The sequence below is a fragment of the Fukomys damarensis genome, unplaced genomic scaffold (genome assembly GCF_012274545.1).
Source record: "Fukomys damarensis isolate Sample0158 unplaced genomic scaffold, DMR_v1.0_HiC HiC_scaffold_17, whole genome shotgun sequence".
Classification (NCBI taxonomy): domain Eukaryota; kingdom Metazoa; phylum Chordata; class Mammalia; order Rodentia; family Bathyergidae; genus Fukomys; species Fukomys damarensis.
Window position 1 is genome coordinate 68,085,876 of NW_022900929.1, and position 21,267 is coordinate 68,107,142.

The 21,267-nt window shown below is 35.4% G+C and overlaps 1 protein-coding gene across 2 annotated transcripts in view; it reads right to left on the reverse strand.

The window, feature by feature from the left end:
* The window catches only part of Mdga2 (MAM domain containing glycosylphosphatidylinositol anchor 2), a 736,020-nt gene that overhangs the window by 422,974 nt on the left and 291,779 nt on the right, over window positions 1–21,267 (reverse strand). For both annotated transcript variants that reach the window (XR_781932.3, XM_010632607.3), the window contains exon 2: window positions 3,009–3,148. Coding sequence is in view for 1 of the 2 variants with exons in the window: in XM_010632607.3 (XP_010630909.1) it covers window positions 3,009–3,148 (140 nt within the window). In the remaining variant the exon portion in view is untranslated. The remainder of the gene's footprint in view (window positions 1–3,008; window positions 3,149–21,267) is intronic.

Here is a 21,267-nt window from a genome sequence, read left to right on the forward strand (position 1 = left end):
AAGAAGAAAGCATCAATCCAGGAAGACAGTGGGGTAAAATGAAAAACCAATAAACAAAGATGTATCTATTTTTGAAAAACATGTAGGAAAATGTTCAAATTGATGAATAAATAATGCCAGCTTGAACTTCAATACAGCAGAATTTATTTTCTCAAAATAGTACGACATTATATACTTGTATGTGTACATATATTGTATATGTACATGTCTATTTATAATATAAAATTGTCTCTGAAAACGCTGTGGGAATTATAATTCCTATTGCATAGATAACAAAACTAAGTCAAAGAGAACCCAGAAAGGTTAGGAAACTTTTCCAAAGTCACATGCTAGTCACGGTGAAAGCAGGAAGCCGGGTTCCAATGTCCTACTCGTGACCACTTCATTAATTTCTACTTACTTGTTTTATTTCCCTTGGACAGATCAATATCCACAGGCCATGACCCCTCTCTAAATAGTATATTTTTAAAATAAAATTTAAAGAGTCTAGTGAAAAATGCCGCCCCTGAATACTTCTAGAAGTTGACAACCCATAACTCTCATTGCTACAGGAAAAGACAGTAGATTAAGAAACACGGGGACCACGTGGTGACACACACATACTCCCTGCCAGGAGGTTCCCAAGTTGGAGGCCAGCTTTGGCAACTCAGTATTGACTGTCTCAAAATAAAATAAAATAAAATAAAAATCAAAGGGGCCTGGGAATGCAGCTCAGTGACCCCTACATTCAATCTCCGCTACTGCAAAAAAAGAAAAATGAAAATAAACATTTTTTAAAAAAGCCTGTGCGCAGCGAATGAGAAACTTCTCTCTTCCACCACTTTCCCAACCATCACCATGCTCGGATTAGACAAGTAAGAAATCCTTTGCAGTTTCCACGGTATCAGCCAAGGAAAATCATGCTCAGGACCAGCTGGCGACAGCATGCCCTTTAGTTTCTAGCCAGGACGCCGAGCCCCAGCTGTTCTGTCAAGCCTCCTTATACAGTTTGTTGACAAAGATGAGGCCTGGTTAATTTTTCAAACAGGCAATAGAAGCTGAAACAGATTCACCTGCAAGCACCAGAAATACTTGTAGGCACGAAAAAAATAATGATATGGAAACAATATCTTTTCTTAGCATCAGAACCCATTGGGGTGATTCCAAAAATGGAACAGCAAAGGGGGAACAAAAGCAAAGATCTACTCCTTTGATTCAGAACTTACTGTTGTTATTGTCTAGAGATGGAAGATTGTCCTCCTGATCGTGAACCTCACAAGGGAAGGAGAAAAATTAATCATTTTCATGTGAAAGAAGATATGGGGAGCAGAGAAACGCTTGGCATAAGTTAGGCACAGAGAAAGGAAGTTGCATCCTGAACTAAAATTTGAAAATGAGGCTTGTCAAATTCAGGGTGGGAATACGGGAAGTCTCCTTGAATTTCCTCTTGCTATAAACTGCCTGCCATGCAGCTCTTGTGGCTTCTTCTATCTGGGTGCTCCTCTGGGATTCTAAATTTTGATACTGGAAAGGGTATTCTATTAACTCCGAATCTTCTGGCATATATAATCACGTTACTATAACATTCAATTTTCTTTCTGCTAATAATCTACTGAGTTCTAAAATTTCTCTTAACTTCAGTAGTTATTTTCACTGGACTTGTTTCTGTATAAATTTGAATAAAAATGGCTTACATGCCAGTTTTTGTATTACATTTTAACAATTATCTTTACTGACTTCATTTTGTTTCTTTTGGGATCCTATTTTTCCAGGAGTACTAATATCCTGGATCAAATTTGAAAAAAAATTTATGATAATTTTGCTGTTTAATTCATTTTCTGTTCATTGAAAATAAAAAAAATGTAATTTTATTTATTGTAAATTTTAATTGTTTCAATCATTTTTTACATAATTTTACTATTTTATATTTTACCAACAGGACTAATTTTATAAAACATTTTACCATTTCAGTTTTAGCCATACTCTTGTCTATTTCTTTACTTATCTTTCTAATGCTTCCTTCTGTGAAGTGCCTTATTTTTGTTCTTTGGATCAATATGCTAAGATCAAAAAGATCCTTAAGTTTTAAGAGTTCAGAACAGCTGAAGCAAAGAGAAAGTTGAACTAGCGAATTCACAAAATGCCTTCCTTGTTCATCATTTTTCTCTTTGTATCTGTGTCAACTGAACTTCTTCTGTAACACGGGTTCCTTAAATATGTAATTTTTCTGCAAAAGAATACTACTTTACTTGCTATAATTGATTATGAATGTGAATTTTAAATTTCATCAGTTTACATATGAGACAGTAAGAATGGTCAATTAATGAGAAAAATATCCTGAACATTCTTTTGTTAAATCAGATATTTTTGCAATACATATTTATTACCTAAAGACATTAACATATATAACCCTTCTTTGTCATTCTGAAATTTCTCCCTCTGCATATCATTTGTAATACTAGTACCATTTAAAGGTCTTAATTTTTGTTTCTGGTATGAAATTAGCCTAAGAAAGCTGTAGGTGATAACTCTGAAAGCCTGAAACATGTAGCACCTGCAAAGATTTGCTTTCTACATTTTTCTACAAATACAATGACTATGAATAAGGAAGGTCCACACGACCTCAATGTATCACATTTTTCAAGGCCTCCGTGGCTGCAATTATGTCATCACAAAATCCTGTTCCACATTCTAAAATAACTCATTGCCATATGAATTGTTATCATACTGAGTTATTCTTGTAGCTGTCTTTTTCACAGCTTTGGAAGTATCTCCTAAATTTCCCACAATACAGAAACAAAAAATTCTTGTCTCATCTTGTGCAGACAAATACTTGCTGATATATTCAGAAATCACCGCTGCTGTTTTTGATTGGGTCCACTCATGTGTGTGAGTTATACACATTCGCCTAAGTACGCACACACACAGGTTTTGATCAATCGTCAAACATAGATAGGTTTTGTTTCGTTTTTTTTAAACTTCCATGAAAAGCACGAGTGTTTTCCCCAGTGACACAGTTCGGGACTCACCTGTGGACGAGGGTGTCCTGTGACCAGACAAGTCAATTCTAGAGTTTCTCCTTCCCGGATTGTGTAGACCCTTTCGGAGTAGCGTTCCTCCTCTATGTTACAGGCCAAGCCGGAGTGCACGATGCGAACCGTGGGGGGAGCTGTCCAGTCAGAAAGAAAAGAGACAAAATTCATAAAAGGCTAAGTAAATTCCTTCCCATGAGCCACCTTGATTGCAAGAGCAATTCTTAGCAACTGCACCATCAGCCTTAATGCTTTGAGCTTCCCCAAGAGATCAAAAGCTCTGTGGGACACAAATCTTAAAATGAATTTAATATTCACCAACACATTCTTAAAATAGCAAATGGGAACAGAGTAGTGGGCAAAAATGATGCCTATGGAAATCACCACGGGGAAATTTGATTGTTAAAATCTGAGAAGATTTCCTCCTTTCTGAGATCAAACTTTAATACTGTAAGGAATGTTGTACCCTAAAAGGTAATGGGAAAGAAAGAAGACCATTGAAAGTGGAAAAAGGGAATCTGAATTGAAGACATTGCCCTTTATAAAAGACCTCAAGTGCAAGAAAGAAGCTAACAAGTAAAGTTTGGTTCTTGGGAAGTGAACACCTTTATGTACAGGCTCCAATTTAGACATGAACAAAAGATAAGCACTGAATGAAGACTTTGATGAAGGCAGTCAATCATTGATGCCTAAAATATCTAATTCAAGCATTCAGTTTTCACAGAGCTGTCTAAATTTTTAAACATATTTTTTCTCTTACTTCAGAATGCAAAGGCCAATAAGGCCTGACTACCACTCATTGATTTGTATATCACTGGAAAACAACAACATACAAAAATTCTACAAACCATGAAAAGCTATTAGCTAATAAGTGTTCTATCTGCCACTGTGTAGATTACTGGCACTACTATAGATTGGTTAGAGATCTCCCCATATATGTACTCAGTACTTTTGTTTATAATGCATTTGGGAATGGAAGATAAAAAAATATTTTACTTAAATGAGAATGAAGAATATACAACATGATCTAAAGTATTTCCTGACAAAAATTTTCAACCTAAATAACAGTATTCTTAATAGAGCCTGTGATTTTCTAAAAATAAATGCTGGTACATTTTCAGTGTTTTATTTAGCATTCAAAAGACCACAAATCCTATAAGACTGGAAAATGAATTTAGTGTTTCTTTGAAGAAGGAAAAAAAAGATTTTTTATAAAGTCATCTTTATGGGAAAATTCCTTCTTGGAAAATCTGTATTTTAATAACAAAATAGAATAGATCTCAATATGTAAATTCTGCATGAGATAACAAAAAATACATAGGCCACCCACAGAACAAAATAATTTAAAAGGTCATATTTTATTATCTTCTTCAATTTTTAGCAGAAAACAAAGATGGAAAAGCCCACTTATGTGTAACAGACAATTGCTAATCTCCATTTCTTTAATCTTAAAGTCCAAGACCTGCTCTCCAATATCCATTATCAAATGAGGGAAAAGTTTTCAAACATAGGGTAAGAATGAAAAGTATTTCTACTAAAATACTCCTTACATTCCATATGCATAACACCCCCAAAACCTGATTTACATAACCTAAGAAGTAAATACAGATAACTGATATATCTACAAAAACTTCAGAATTTTGCATTTTTACCAAACAAAACAAGTAATGGAGTGACACTGATACTTAGACTAGATTATTAGAAATATTTTTTTCAAGTCTTATAAATAAATATTTGTTAAAAAATGAAAAATTGCCCTAATGGATAAAATGTTTTTTCCTTTGACATTTCTAAGTACCTAAACTTCACATATACATCATTTCACTGCTTTGAAATATTAAATGATGCTTGAATCAAATGTTTACTTGGTTTATAAAATTAATTTATCAAAATCTTTCTACAATGTCTTTGGATACTGTCTAGACATCATTATAATTTTTTAGGTTTATGACATTAGAAAATTTTATTAGTGCTTGTCTCTGTGCTCTGATGTTTCACACGATGTTTTCTACAAATCATTTCCGACAGTGATCAAATTTAGACTTCAATTTAGATAAGTAATACTAGCAAGGTACTTATTTTAAGGTATCTGTCTTGTGTAATTATACATGTTACAGAAGTTAAAAAACTGATGACAATAAATAAATGCTTGCAAAACAAAAATAGAAAAAAATTAAATAGAAGGTACATAACTCTATCTTGAAATAAATTGCAGCCTAGAAATAGCTTAATACACAATGGCCCACATGTTTATTAATACATCTAATTATACAGTTACACGGCATGTTTTCCAGACTAATTTCTACCTGTTATTTTTGTTTTAGCTTTAAATCAAGGCATGGTATTGTTATTTTTAAGATATATCTTTCAAATGCATCATTATGCAAATCAGTAGCTTTATTTAAACCACTTAAATTATACAGTAGGCAAACTGTGACATTCATAAGGGTTAATTTTCTGCTCCGTTCTTCTAGATTTCAACACATTCTTGGAAAAGGTAATTGCTTACATATTTCATCATTATGATGTTACCACCTATCCTGCAAGTGGATGAAACATTCCACAAACTTTTGTTCTGAACACACATCCATTAAAATCTATGCTGAGTACTTCAGCTGCACAGTTATAAGCTAAGCATCTGGGAAGATCGCATTAATCCTATCATCTGCATAATGCAGACCCAAGAGGGTTTAAATATCATCTAGGTCAATGCTCTCACTTCCAGATTGGAAGAAGGAAGCCTGAGGACACCAAGACTCCCGTCACAGTCTTCTAGCTATCCATACCTAAGAGGAGCCAAAAATCACTGGTCCTGTGTCCTTTTCACTACTTGATGATGTCTATTAGACCATGTTTGTCATCATTAAGCTAGGATTCTTACTAACTCCTAAAATCCTCATTGACCAGGCTAAAGGAAAGAGAGCACCATAATTAGATTAACATTACTAGTATAACTGCTGCAAACTCAACCATTATAACATTTGCCTCTCTTGCCCATCTTGCCTCCAGACCCTGTCAGAACCATAATATCTTTCAACTGTCAAAACTGTATTGTGAGGTTTCCGTCTTCACCACAGTTCTTCCTAAGAACATGTAGAGTCTCCCCATAGCCTTTCACAGGGTCCCAAATGCTTTGAGTGGTTGGCAATTATGTCCCGTCTTACGGGGATTACATAACTGACTAACCAACCTGAACCCTATTTCTCTGTAATATCATCAATGTATCCTCAGCAAGCAGGAGGCTCGAGACTCAAAGTGTCTTTGCTCATGATGTTTCCCTATCCAGAATTCCCAGGCTGATATTTTTACCCCTCATCCTCATATCTTCTTGCATTATTAAACAATGGTCCTTTCTCTTTTTCCCAGGAGACATGTATTACCTCGTGATTCTCTTTTTCTTTAACATTATATCATGATGTTAAAGACCTCAGTGCCACTATGAGCATTGTGTTTCACATCTGTCCCACATCACATAATTCAGAACCCAGAGTAGGCATTTATTTAATAACCAACAAATAATTTCTGTTGTTGCAAATATCACTAACTGTATACTGACAGCAACCTCTTTCAGGAAATTATCATCTATTATTGCACTGGATTTACTCACTTTACATATAAATGTAATTTACTGTATTATATCAGAAGCAGGGGATAGGGCATACTTTATCCCCTGCTTTGTTGGAAAAAGCTTTCAATTCATCTTCTGAAATTGGACCAAGTGTTATGATCTGCTTTGCTCTGTACAGACAGCAATGAATTAAAATGGTGAAATACTGCAGAAGGCCTGTATTCATCCAAATTTTCTTGAAATGAACTAAATCTCATTACTTTCCTAACATTAATCATATCAGCTGCCTTAATTTGAGTATGTTGGCCTTGGGCTCGAGGGGTCACTTAAAAGGGTAAAAGAAGGTGCTTTTATCTTGTTAGCATATACTTTCAAAAGTTAAACCAAATTCTCTGCATTCTCTTGGAGAAAGAACACAAATAAATTATTCTCTAATGGCAACAACCAGAGGCATTTTTAACCTTTTATGTCATATCAAGACTTCAAATATGTATTTATTGAGCAACTGCTACATCAGACATGAGGCTATTCATGAAGATTAATGTTATGAGCAGTATCTTCTAGGGCTTACTGCCTATTGGATCCATGCAATTTATTAAAAATAAAAATCAGTTGAGGGGCTGGGGATTTAGCTCAGTGGTGCCACTGCCTACCTCACAAACGCAAGGTCCTGAGTTCGATCCCTGGTACAAAAAAAAAAGAAATCACAGTTGAATAGAATAGGTAATCTAACAGAAAGAAATAAAAATACAGGAAGACAAAGCATAAGGGAAATAAATGCAAGAGAATCCAACAGGATATCTGTAAGACAATGGCTGTAGTGTTCCTCAAAGAACAATATTAAAATGTGGCCTACATCATGTGTAATTTACTCCAAACCTCGATAGTGGTACCACATGTTGCTTTGTTTCCAGGTATAGGAGAGAGACCATACAGGGCCTGGGGGTGGACATGAAGGGAGAGATGTATTTCAGGGGTCTTGTCTGACAGGATTCAATGATTAACAGAATGTACAGGCGAGGGAGAAGGGATTCAGGTGACTCTAAAGTTCATACGTTGCTTCAGTAAGTGAGCAAGGATACCCTTCTTGTATCCCTCACAGTGGGGAGAAGCTCAAGATGAATGGAACTCTGGCCACGTCATGCGAGAGTACAACTTGTCAAAGTGAGCACTTTAAAGAAGCTTTTTCTGGTAACAGGTACAGTTCCTAGGGATTATGCTGTTATGAGACCAACCATAATTGTTTTGGTTTTAGGAGTTTTCTCTCCTCTAAGACCCCCAAGAGCAACAGAAAAAGAAGAAAGATGTGCTACATCCGTGCACTAACTCTCCACAGTGAATGTAGGCATTATATACAATAGACATGTCCTAAGAAATAAAGATAAAACTAGGATGTGAGCCAATCATGACTGATTGTACAGTTTATAAATATATTTAATATTTAATCTCTCCCACATTGAAAATAAAAGTGACAAAACAGCATTTATTGGTTCATCAAGAGAAACACATACATGGTCATCTACACTTTTCAGCATACTTTGCAATCCACTGTGCACTGTAGCCTACCATCTGCCCTTGCCATTTTGTATTTGTAGAGAGGCACTGGGCAGAAAAATAAAAGGCCATTTTCATTAAGCTACTATTGTTTTCCTGATCTTCACCTTGTACCTCTCCTTCAGTCTTTGCTTACCTGCATTTGCTTCCTGTGCAAAGATATTTTGAAATTATGTGCTTATTCTACACTTCTGAACAATATAGATAATTATTACCACACTACCATATGATCCTACTACTGCAACTCACTGTACTTGAGAAAACAAACATGCATCCAAACATGCAGAAAAGTCCAATGTTTAGTTTTTAATGTCAATTCCAAAAATATCCTTAAAAAATTTGAAATGTTTCTGTTACTGTTATCTAAACCTTCATTAGGACAATATTCTGATATACAAGCAATATATAAGTTATTTTATACCAACCTTTATTTTATTTTGTTGATTATTTTGAATTAACTGGATTTTCAGCATCAATATGAGTTTATTTTCCCCACTCCCTGACATGGACTTCTCCTTCCAAAATGTGGTTAATACTGTATTTCTGTCCACTAGAGGGTAATACCTTTTCTCTTTATTTGATGAACTATAAAATGAAAGTAGCAAAAACCTATTGATTACATTGGATTTAATAAAAAGGATCCTACCTACCCCATCTTACTTTGGTGAAAGGCTTTGATTAGGAAAGATTGCAAATATTGTGTATTATCCTTATTTCATGTTGAGCAGCATTGTTATAAATTAACTGAACCTCTCTGGCTCACCAAAGCTCAAACTAAAGTAAGAAAATTAAACTTTAAAGTCATTAGGTTTAAAAGACAGTCATTAATGTATCATGAATGACAAAGCTTGGCCTGATAGTTTAAGTTAGTGTGACTATAAAGCAAGTTAGCTATTTACACACAACATTTTTTAAGAAGATGAAGAAAGATTATAATCAACAGAAAACAATGACATTGAATAACAATTATATAATTAAGTTTTCATGTGATACTAAAAGTGCAATTTACAAATTAATGCTAAAACAGAAAAGCAATAATGTTTTCAATAAAAAACTATCTTGTAGGGTCATTTTTCTGTTACTATTTTTCAATCAGGGCATTAACTTTATAGGAAACTGAACACAAAATTGCAAAATAATCATCTGAATTATAACCCCAAAAGTAACAGGTATGTGTCCTTTTTCTTATCAAAGCTCTGTAAATTGAAGAAATTTATTTAATGAAGGGATCCATGTTTACACCATCATATCTTTTTGTTTTCATCTTGTTTCCCATTAATATGTAAAGCTAAAATTTCAAAAAAACATCATATCAGAGAAACAAATTTTGAGCTTTCAGGAAATGTAAGATTCTTACCAAGTCTTCCAAATGCCGCATGTGACAACTTCTGCTGCACTCCCTACTTTTACACCCACACCACCAGCCATCACCATTTCAACTTCAGTGCTCTCCACCTAAATCCTTCCGTTCCTTCCAGGTATTTCCTAGGGGGGCAATTTACTTACATCTGGGGACTACTCGAAATCCCATCAGATATTTCATTAATGTCATATTTTGCACACACAGGATGTTTGGAAAGAACAGTCTCCCAGCATGAAGGAATTATTGTGGGCAAAGTGAGCTTTGCGCTCTCAGGTTGGGATGTGACAGTCCAGACTTACACAAGTTCCCACTTCTGTGTGAGGTCCTATGGCAAATCCTGAATTGTCTCCAACTAAAGTTTAATCAGGTCCTAATTAGTCCCTTTTAGATAAACAAGCAAACAAACCAAAAAACCCACTTTGGAAATATTGGAGACCAGCCCCTAGAATATTAAGACAAATAGGAAAAAAAAAATGTGAGATAAACTCAAGAGTTCTTTCCTCTTGCTTTTATGGCTCCCTTCTTTATGTTTTGAAATTTATGCAGGGAACAATCAAGAAGGAAGGGTTGGTTACAGCACTGAGGGAGAAGGCAGTATTTGGTCTTTCGATCTTTCAGCAGATCTCCCTCTTCTAAATCAAACTTGTGAGACGCCTTGCTCTTTCCAGTGCCAGAGGCCATGTATTATCGGGCCCATGAACTCTCCAAGGGTTTTGAACCAAATCTTTATCTCCTACAAATTATCACCTTAAGCAATTAGACTCTCAAAGGCACAGGGACTCTTAACATCATTTCTTTTTCACTTCACATAGACCGAAATATATACCTGGATATACTCATTGTTGTTTAAAAATAAAATCTCAGATTTCTTGGAAATAACCACAAAGCTTCTGCACACACTAAACCACTGAAATTAGTCTCCTCATTGTGTTCAAACTTAATCACTAATTGGGTATTTAGAGAAAGCTATTCTTTCAGCCTAGCTCATCAAGAAACAAAATGAGATTTACTACAAAATAAGTGGAACAATGAAAACTTCAATTTGTCTATCCAAGAATAGGAATGGCAGGGAGAGAATTTTGAGGACCTAGCCCCAGGAATGACAAGCTCCTCAGCATGTCACAAAGGTACAGTTAGGCCCTAGAATAAGCACACCAGTAAAGACACACACCCAAAGCGTGGCCCTTTTCCCCTCTGCCCCAGAGTTAAGGACGGTTACCACAAGCGGTTCTGATTTGAAGGACTGTCCAGGAGCAGCCCTCCGATGGATGGAGAACTCACTGTCTGTGAGGTGAATGTTATTTTGGTGACTCCTGCCTTCTCTAAAATCCTGAAAACACGCCTTGATTTCCATTTGAAAACATGAACACTTCCACTTCTGGTAAGGGAACTGTCGAAGCTTACTTTTTTCTTCAGTTCTGCTTTACACTAGAAACAAAGTTTCTTTCATTGTACCATGATATATCGCTGTTTTTAAAATCCAAGACATTACGTATTTAGGATTTAGGGGCTAAGAGTCAAATTTCAGAAAAAGAAGTACCTATCATTTTATTCTGATAAGCAAAGGATAGATAGTGTTGTTAAATTATTTGGTGCCGTAAGACTTTGGAGTAAAATACTGTCTAAATCACAAAATATAAAACATACACAATTATCAGTAAATTCAACTTTTAAATTACTGTCTTTTGACAATTCCAAAGCAATATATATAAGACTAAATTGCCCCAGATTTCTGCTCAAATAATTTGACTCCCTTCTGTTTAAGGAAAAACTTGTTTCTTTTGTTTTATGTATCTATTTTTATAACTATTTACATGTATTCATTTTAGTAATTAGTTTCACCCTGATATTGCCATACATGCATATATCCTGCTTTGATCACACCCACCCTCCCTTGTAGCCCATTTTATCCTCATTCTCCCCACCCCTGGAGCTGGCCCTGTAGGTGTCTCTGAGGGTGACACTGATGCTCTCAGGCCAGCCATCTCCTGATCTCCAGTCTCTTCGGGGCCTGAACTGGGTCCGCACAAGCACCTGTGTCCTTCTGGCTTCCCAGGAGCAAGGACCTGGTACTCATTTTCGACGTTCTCCTGAATAAACTTCATTGTATTACTAATGTTAGGGATTGCTAGCAAAAAAGGCAATACTAAAATTTGCAGTGCCACAAGAGTGCTCAAACTAAGAATAGCAGCAAGCCAAATATATGACGACGCTTAAGAGCTGCACAGATCTTTTTACTTAACTTTTTACCTTTCACCTTTTTTTTGTATCATAAAGTTCTAATTACTGGTATTTCCCTGCAGTTTTATGAAAAAACTGGAAATACATAGACCATAACTAAATAATTACTTATAGCCATGGGCCTTCATTCTTAGCAGTGAAATTCTTTGACTTGAATTCTCCCAGAACTATTCACTTAACTGCATTTTTAAAATGTTAACTTGGAAATTTATCTAACTTCACTCTGGAGAACTGATGAGATTGTGTCTGTGTTAGATAATAAGCCAAATGCTGTAAGATATCCAAACTTTAATCAACACAAGTTAAAAAAACAACTAGTTAACTCCCAAAACAAGCAACCTACAAACATGATCAACATTGTTCAATCAAAATGATTTTTAAAATATCGAATATCTTAATATTGATTTTTGCTTTAGATGTTACTACATAATTAAGCAGCCCTATTAGTCAATCCTAATGTGGGAATAATCATCGGCTGATTCATCCTTATTGGATACAGTCAGTACAGTTGTCTGGAAAGTAGTTTGCTACTATAGATCCAAATGGAAAATAATACACATTAATTTTAGTACATTTCTAAAATATTCAGCCTGAAGAGACAAGTTACCAACTGATTTATTTACAATATGGGCAATAAAATATTTATAAAGGAACCATTGGAAGTAATAGGATGTATGCAAAACTATATATCTAGCTCTAAATATGTTGACCTGGAAAAACGATGTCATTATCTGATCTTTACAAATAGAGTGTAATAAAACTTTGGATTATACAGAGATTGAGTAAGCACTGTGATTATGAAGAAAGACTCTAACTCCAGGTGCTTAAATTCAAATCTCCACTCTGACCTTTATTATGTGACTTTAGGTAAATGATCTGACCTTTCTGTCTTTGTTTCTGTATCTGTAAAGTCAATTAGTAAGTAAACCTTCGTCAAAGGATTTTGCTGATGTGTTGATTAATGCTCAAAGGAACAGTGGCAAGGAGCTGACAGAAGATGTAAACCATTAATATTTTCCATTTTATGTGTAAATTGTACACGTACAGTTGTATGTCCACATAAGAGATTTCTATGAAGACATTTGGTGGAATAGAAATTTTTCCTAAGACAATAGACAATAGAAAACAAAAGAAATGACTGATATAACATGAAATGCTTGTTTTTGTTTGAAAGTTGCTTTCTTTTCTTTTTTCTTTTTTTCTTTTTCTTTTTATTTTTCGGTACTAGGGATTGAACTCAGGACCTTGCACTTGCAAGACAGGCAACAGCACCACTGAGCTAAATCCCCAGCCCTTGCCTTTGTTTGAATGACTGAAAAAGTATTAACAATGTAAGCATCAAGCCATAAAGTAACAGATTAATTAAAGTTGAAAATCTACAAATAGATTATTACACAACCAACATAAAATCATGCAAATTATTAATTATATTTTATTGATTATAAAATGATTGCACATATATTGCTAACAATGATGTACATGATACAATCCCATGCATGTACCATTGTATACTGTGTGACAAAGTACATGTCAGAAAGAGGTTAACTTTAGAATGTTAACAGTAATGATATCTTGGGGCAGTTCATTTCCTGATATAGTGGCCTCTTAATATGGTTCTGTGCTTGCATTGCTTTATTTACAACAAGCACTTTTTTTCTGCAATGAATAAAATGATCTTGTACTTTATTTTTATGTTTCAGGGCCAAATGCTATCTCTCTTGACTATAATACTGTATGAAAGTAGACTTTTACTTCACAAATACACTAATTCAGCCACATGGATAAAGGAAACACTTATCTGTCTGGCTCTATAATATTTTTCTTGATGAATTTCTGACCATTTGTTTTTGACTTAGGATGTTCTGACTTGTCTTAGATTTCTTTTCTAGACTTCAAAAAGCCCACCTTCTTCTTTGCCCTGGCAAGTTTGCCTAAACACAGCCAACAACACCCCTATTTATAACCTTGAAGAAGTCAGACTTTTTCACATAGTGGGCAACTCTAAGGAACTATCTTTGTGTCTCCATAAGTACCATACTGACATTTGTTACCATCACTGGAATACAACATGTATTTTCTGTCATGTTCTGAGATATCAATGTAGATTTCCGTACTTCCTTTTCCAGATTTCCTCAGTGAAACTCTTAATAGCTTTTGGCATGCCCACAACCTATTTTAACTCCTTTCAATTCATTTGTGTAGCAATTATGACAATAAATAAAATTCCCATGAATGGCTAAGTTCATTATAGTTCAACTCACCAACTCTGTTCAATATCCCCAGACTTCCTTTCATGAATCATTTTTCATGAAGCATCTAACCAACCCCACTTTATTACCCACACTCCAAAAGCTCCATTTCCTATATTTTCTATATATAACACTGCAATTTTTACATTACCAGTATAATTTAAGCCCTAAATGAAATAGTCCAAATTTTAAGCAAAGGAAAGGGAATTTGTTCTTTCAATAATAAATTTCTACCACAAGTAATTTTCAAGGAATCTTGAAATTTGTGAATAATGAAAACACACAAACATACACACCCATGCCATCCAATTATTTTAAAATGTCCAATGAGAGTTAAATTTTCCAAATATTAACTTTCCTAACTTAATGTATTGGGTTTGGAGTTGGAGACTCTGTTGGAAATATCAGCCTAAATCTTGAGTAATCTCCTACTCTTTATTGATAAAGTGAGGATACTATGTATCCTATCCTCATAGAATAGGATAGAATAGGATGTAGCAATCATGTTAGATAATTCCTATCCAGAGATAACAACAATTCCTGACAGAGAGCTCTAATCATTCAACATTTCATTTTTTGTTGGCAATTTCCACGTATGGAATGAAGAATTAAGTAATTAAATTACTTCTGATTGTTAAGATCATCACATTTTATTCTGAATAATATTCTTAAAAACCCAGAAATCAGAAACATTTTTATTGAAAAATATATCAACTGTAGGCAAACTGCCCAACTAATGAGATGGATCAAGTTCTCTGACAAATCTAAAGTTCACTTCCTTGAGGTAAGTCGATCAAATAAGGGGATGAATGATTGCTATTAATTTACTGAAACAGGGATTTTCAAAAATAAACATGGAACACAACTTCCTTTTGTAAATAATATTTCATTTACTTAATATCACAGACCACTTGTAAACAAATAAAGCTTAAGGAATATCCAATGAATAACTAGCAAGATTTCAATGGAGAAGGTCAGGCAGGCCCTTGCCTCGTTAATCACTGTAAAAAAGACTCTAAAAAAACAGCATTTCTGTATTCAGGGTGTAAAACATGTATGTGCTTCTCTCCTATAGCCTGAAGGGATCCAAATTTTTAAAGAAAAAAATTTTTAAATATCCGTACTATTATAAAATAGTACTCTCCATACTGAAGTTTCAATAACTAAAATGGATATTCAAGGAATGACATAAACCAGAAATCTTATTATGCAGATGGAGCCTACATTTTAATTACGGGCTGAGAATGAGAGACCTGCGGGTCTAATTTTAGCGCTATTTTGACATATATCAAACGTTCTTTAATTTACAGCGAAAGGCCTATTTGACAAGTTCTCATGTCGATATGTTCCTATTAGCCATCAGTACTTTTAAGTGGTGTTCTGTCACTGACCTACATTAGTATATCAAATTATGACAGGAAATTAGTGACTGAACATCATAATAATTCAGATTACTGTCTCCAGCCAAATATTTAGAAGAGCAACTCAATAGCAGTGAAATACAAACATTTCTGCTACTTCTTTACTCCTTTGATGAGAGACCCTAAAGAAAAATGAAATACGTTGATAAACAGCTCCGCAGAGTCTCAACATCTTTTTTACTTAGGATTTACTTAAGGAGAGTGTATCATTCAATTCTGGAAACTTCCATTTTTAAAGAAATATGGCAAGAAGTAATTAAGTTTACAAAACATAAGGACAAATTAGTTACATAACATAAATGTGTGCATGTTTATGGATATTTTAAATTATGTTGACTTTTTCTCTAATACATTCTACTATTTCTGAGATAGACTTTTGCGCTTGTTTGGAAGACATTACTTAAATCCTCTCATTGTGTCTTCTCATGCAAAGTTCCCTGTAGTGCTTACCTACACTGAAGAAATGTTTCCCTAGAAAGACTACATTATACTAGTGATGAATTTAGTGTCAAAAAGGGCCCATGGCTCATCCATTTTGGCTATGTAGAAGAAAGATTCCTAAACTGCAGGGCTGTCTTTGTGCTACTCTAATTTCTCATCCATTTTCACTCTTCAGGGTGTAACATTAAGTTGTAGAATGACTCTGTCACCACCCTGTATATGGCTCTCAAAATTCTATTCTCAGCATTGACTTTGACTTGCCCTTGAGGTTCCCGGACCAGCAGGCTACTTGACAGTTTCACCTTGACTATCTTAATATTGCCCATAGATGCAAAACTGAACTCATGACTCAACACCTCTCTCCTTTCAAACATCGATGGCGTCTTTCAACCCTTCCTACTTCACTGAATGGCAATACTGTCAGAACGCGGCTTACCCCAGATGCAGAAGCACTTGTCCTTGACATTGGCTCCGACTGTTACTGATCTTGCCCACGTGCGCACTCCATTCCCCCCATCTTCACACAACTGTGCCGTCATAGCTGTTACCATCTCTCATTCAGATAAGTGCAGTCTCGCCCAACAGATTGCCTTGCTGCGATGCAGAATCCAGGCAGCACACTAGTGATTTTTTTTCCCAAATGACCACAGCAAATCTTTACTTAATCAATGTTGCCTAATACTTAAAAAAAAAATTTAAACCAAAAAACTGCGATTAGCAGCCCCTTGAAAACCAGGTAAAATCTTTTCCATGTTCCTCAGAGCATTCAAAATCCCTTTTCTCATAGTCCTTCTAACTTGATCTTTAGACCAAAGACCTTTGCAAGTATTTTTCTCTCTGGTTCCAACATCCTCTTCAAAATATCTTAACACTGCTATTTGCCTACTTGGAACTGAGAAATTAGCTTGAGTCTCCACCTCAGAAAATCATTTTCTGTCCCCCTTTTAAACAATCACTAATTTAAGGGCACACAGAGCAGTTTTTGCCTCTTTTTAATAATACTTGCTGTGGGCACAATTTACATACATTTTTGTAATTGTAAAACTCAGCCTAACTCACTCGAATGTAAACTCCATACAAGAAGGAACTAGGCTTGGTACCATTCAGTGTTGTATCTTGAGCACCTATCATTTTGTTGAGTGTAGCATTGTTTATTAAATGCTTATTAAATAAATTAATATATATTAAATAAATTAATATATGAATAAAATAACATGTAACAAAGGGAAAGGCAGAAGAGAAAAAAGGAAGGAGATGGGGGGAAGGAGGAGGTAGAAAGGAAGCAAGGGAGGAAAGAAAGGGAGGGAGAAAATAAGGAAGGAAGGAAAAGTTAGCAAGGGAAGTTAAACACAATGTTTTAATACGCACATGCGCTTTCATACATATACAACTGAAGTCTGAATAGACCTACAGATTATTTGGGGTATATTTCCAAACTTTCTTTCATTTTATAAGAAAATTTCTGTTCTTGATTGTTACTCCGTCAAATGAAAAAATAAGAACCAAGGTGGATTATGTCGAGGTGCAAATTTCCAACGATGACTGTCTTTACACTGTATACCTTCAATGTACCAATACAATCAATTAATTAATTTAAAAAAATAAAATGGGAAGAAAGTAATAAATCAAATCCATAACTTTTATATTCACAGTATACTTTTCTTTAACTTGAGGAGTGAAGATTAAATGGCTTTCTTATGGTCTGTTTATTGCATGTTGCTCAGAGTGTATCTTGTGACCCTTCTCAATGTCTCCCTTATTGGTTGGCTGAGCTGTTGCAGTGCTGGCGGGCCTTTTACAGACGAGTGTCCAAACCGCAACCCCAAACCCACTTACCACAAAGTTCTAACACGGACTGTAAACCTAAATATTGAGGTTTTAATTTAGGGAAAAAAAAACAAAAAAAAACAAAAACCTCCTACATTAACATCTTTTATCTTAAAAGAAAAACAAACAACATGGTGTCACAGGTTAGCCTCCTGATTCAGTCACCTTCTGTTAGCAAACACTGGCAGAGTATCTGTTTTCCACAGAGAGATTCTAGACACTGACAGTCACAAATAATGTGCTTGGGCTCCACCGGGCTCAAACAAGCTGTCTCTTTCCAGCCAGGTTCTGAGCGTGTACATATCTGACTTACAAGCCAGGGGCAAAACATGTATTGTAATATACACAATTCAAATCATTTCTATCCATCCCTAAACCTTTATTGACCTTGATCTACTAAACCTATGTTCCTTTTTCTACTACATCAACACCATATGAACTGTTGCTTCTCAGTCAACACACCCCATATATTCCAAGCTATAAAAAGAACAAGGCAAGGGTATTTCTTTCTTGGAATGATCTCTATATATTTATCTCTGAAAAGCTATTAAAATGCTACAAAGATTCATTTTCCATGATAATTCATACTGTCTCATAGAGCATATCTTACCTACTAGTTTTTCTAGGGAAAAAGAGTAACTACGTCCCCTCTACTTTCTTGACACATGCTTCGAATGCTTTAACTTTTTAATCTTTTTAAAAGACATATCTGTTAAGGGATTGGATATGCAACCCCCAAAAGGAAATGTTGGAATTCTAAAGCTCAGACCCTCAAAATATGACTTTATCTGAAATGCACAGATCAAGTTGAAGTGAAGTCACTAGGCTAGGTAGCTTTACTTGTGTGAAAGGAAAACTTGGGACACATACAAGAAGAATGCCTGCGAGCATCAAGACACGATGCAACTGACCAATCCAAAGAACATCAACATTTGCTGGCACACCAACAGGACTAGGTTAAAAATTATGGAAATGATTCTTCTCCACAGCCTGAAAAGAAATCAGCCTTGCAGACAGCTTCATCCTGGACATCTTGTCTCCAGAATTGTGAGTCAATACATTTCTCTTGTTAAAGCTATCCAGTTTGTAGCACTGTGCTACGGCACTCCTAGCAAACAAATGCACTACCGCACAATTAGTGAGAAAGAGGGAGTGTTCTCAGCTTGGCAATTCCACTCGATGATATGAGGATATAATCATGAAAAGTGATATGTACATAAGTACAGTAGCAACGCATCTACCTAATTTCCCTTCTATTCTCCCACCCCTGCTCACTCTGTCTCTCTGTCTGTGTGTCTGTCTCTTCCAATTTCCTAAACTTCCTTTCATATTTTCTCTGTTCTTTCTTCTCTTCCCCTTTTCTTCTCTCCTTCCCTTCTTCCTTTTTTCCCTTCCTTCTTCTGTATTTACTGATTATAATCCCACCCTCCATGAAGAATACCCATAAAAAGAGATAGGAGCTTCCTGAGCAAAGAACTCCATTATTAGAACTCCAATACAAGAGAAAAGAAAGGATGGTATAAAACCTGAACTTTTGTTATCAAAACCATAAATCTTCCATTTTCCTGGAAGAATGAGCCCGGAGTAAAAAGATTTGGACTGCTGTGAGGATCTGTGCCCATGCTAGGAGAAAGCTATGTATGTCTGTTATTTACCCATGAAACACAGCAATGTAGATTGCAGAGAACCACAGCTTTTATGAGAGAGAATGGCCACAGAGGACACAATCAAGAGCTTTACTAGCAGAGGAATTTTAAGAATACCCTATGGAAAGTCATGGTGAGGATGGCAAAGAAATTCACCTCTCCAGGAGACATACACAAAACACACATGTGACCGGAAAGGGTAACTGAAGGTGAATTAAGGCAGACAGAATACACTGTGCTTCCCAGGTAATTAGCTGGCTTTTCTGTTTTAGCTTGAGAGGAGAATCACAAATATGCCAAAGGGATACAATCATCACTTCTGGGTAATCCTATACATTTTCTCTTAATATTTCTTCTTATGTGGAAGTGCTAACGGAGGTCATTCCACTAAGGGAAGAGCTTGCTGTCGTTCAATTCTAGCTTTTTAGCACAGTTAATAGTCAATGCTGCATTACTGATCTCACAGAGAGTAATTCCTATATATTTTAGTTTTCAAATAAAACCTCTTAACCACATCATACATCCTGTTTCTGGCTGTCATGCATGGGTTTCTCTAAAGCCTTGTGATTGAAACTCAACTTCCCAACTTCTACCTGCTATGTTGGTCAACATTCAGTGCAGTCATCTCCAACCAGACAATGTAATTCCCTTGTCCTAGTCTGTGGTTCCTTCTGCACTACAAGCAGATAAACAACAACTATTAATGCTAATTAACCATCACAAGGCACCTTACAGATTTCAACTTACTATGGTTTTATCACAGTCAGAGAAAAAGAAAATTTCTATACTGTTCACAAGTGATCATTTAGCTACACAAGTTAAAGACGCTGACCAAGACAGAGGAATGCAAATGCTGTTAATAAGGAAACAGTCACATTTACTACAGAACCAAATTCCCAAGATCTTCCTGTCTGGAAAACTTCCCTATCACTACTTTCATCTTCTCTCATGTCGGCAAATATTGACCACATATACTCAGGAAGACAGCAATAATTTAAGAATTCATTTTAATAATTTATTTTTAACAAAGTGCCTTTCAATTCTGGACGTTATACTATCATGACATTATACAACATTCTACTTAGAAAACACTGTCAAGCATATCATTACAATCCTAAAAATGGCTCCTTCTTTCCAAAATAGTTATCTTCAAATGTAATAGTAAACCAAGTGAAGAGAGACAGAATCAAAGAGATTCTAAGCCTATATACAAAGAGCATTTTTCTATTAACAGTGTTCTATTTGGATTGATTCCTGATCATTGTAGGAACAGACACTAACAGACACGAGCCATATGTTTCATACCATATGTTTTAAAAATTTACCCAGCAGGAATTAGCAGAGACAGCAGAGCAATCAGTTGTAAATGGAGGAAGCTAAGGGTCTCTACATGTAAAACAATGTGTCCTCTTCTCTAATTGGTCTGTTGCCAACAAGTTTTGAAGTGTCAGAGTTAAGCTCTCCTGTGCAAACAGTCTCAGGAAGTAATCTTGTGATGTAATTTGTTTTATGCTGTATTATTTTGATAATTAGTTCTCTCTCGTGAGAAGATAACAGAGACTAGAAACTGAAGCATACTGCTAAAATTTAATGACATTGACCTGACAAAGAAATGTGATTCCTATACCACCAAGCTAAGTCTGAATTCCACGCTGGAAAAAAGGCAGCGGGATTTTTAATGTTCCAGGGCCCAGAAAACCTGGCCCGCATGTAGGATTAAGGAAACCTTGGTGGCATCTCCACAACTCAGACTGTATTTATCCTGTGTGAGTGCTCAGATTCTATTTGGATAAAGATAGCATTATAATTTTAGTTTCTATGGAGAAATCTATCTGTTTACTTTAAGTTTGGATTTATTTTTTCAGGATCGTGAGCCATATGCAAATGTGAGAAATATTTTATCAGACGTAGATTATATCAGCTAATTTCTAGTGAGTCCTCTTCCC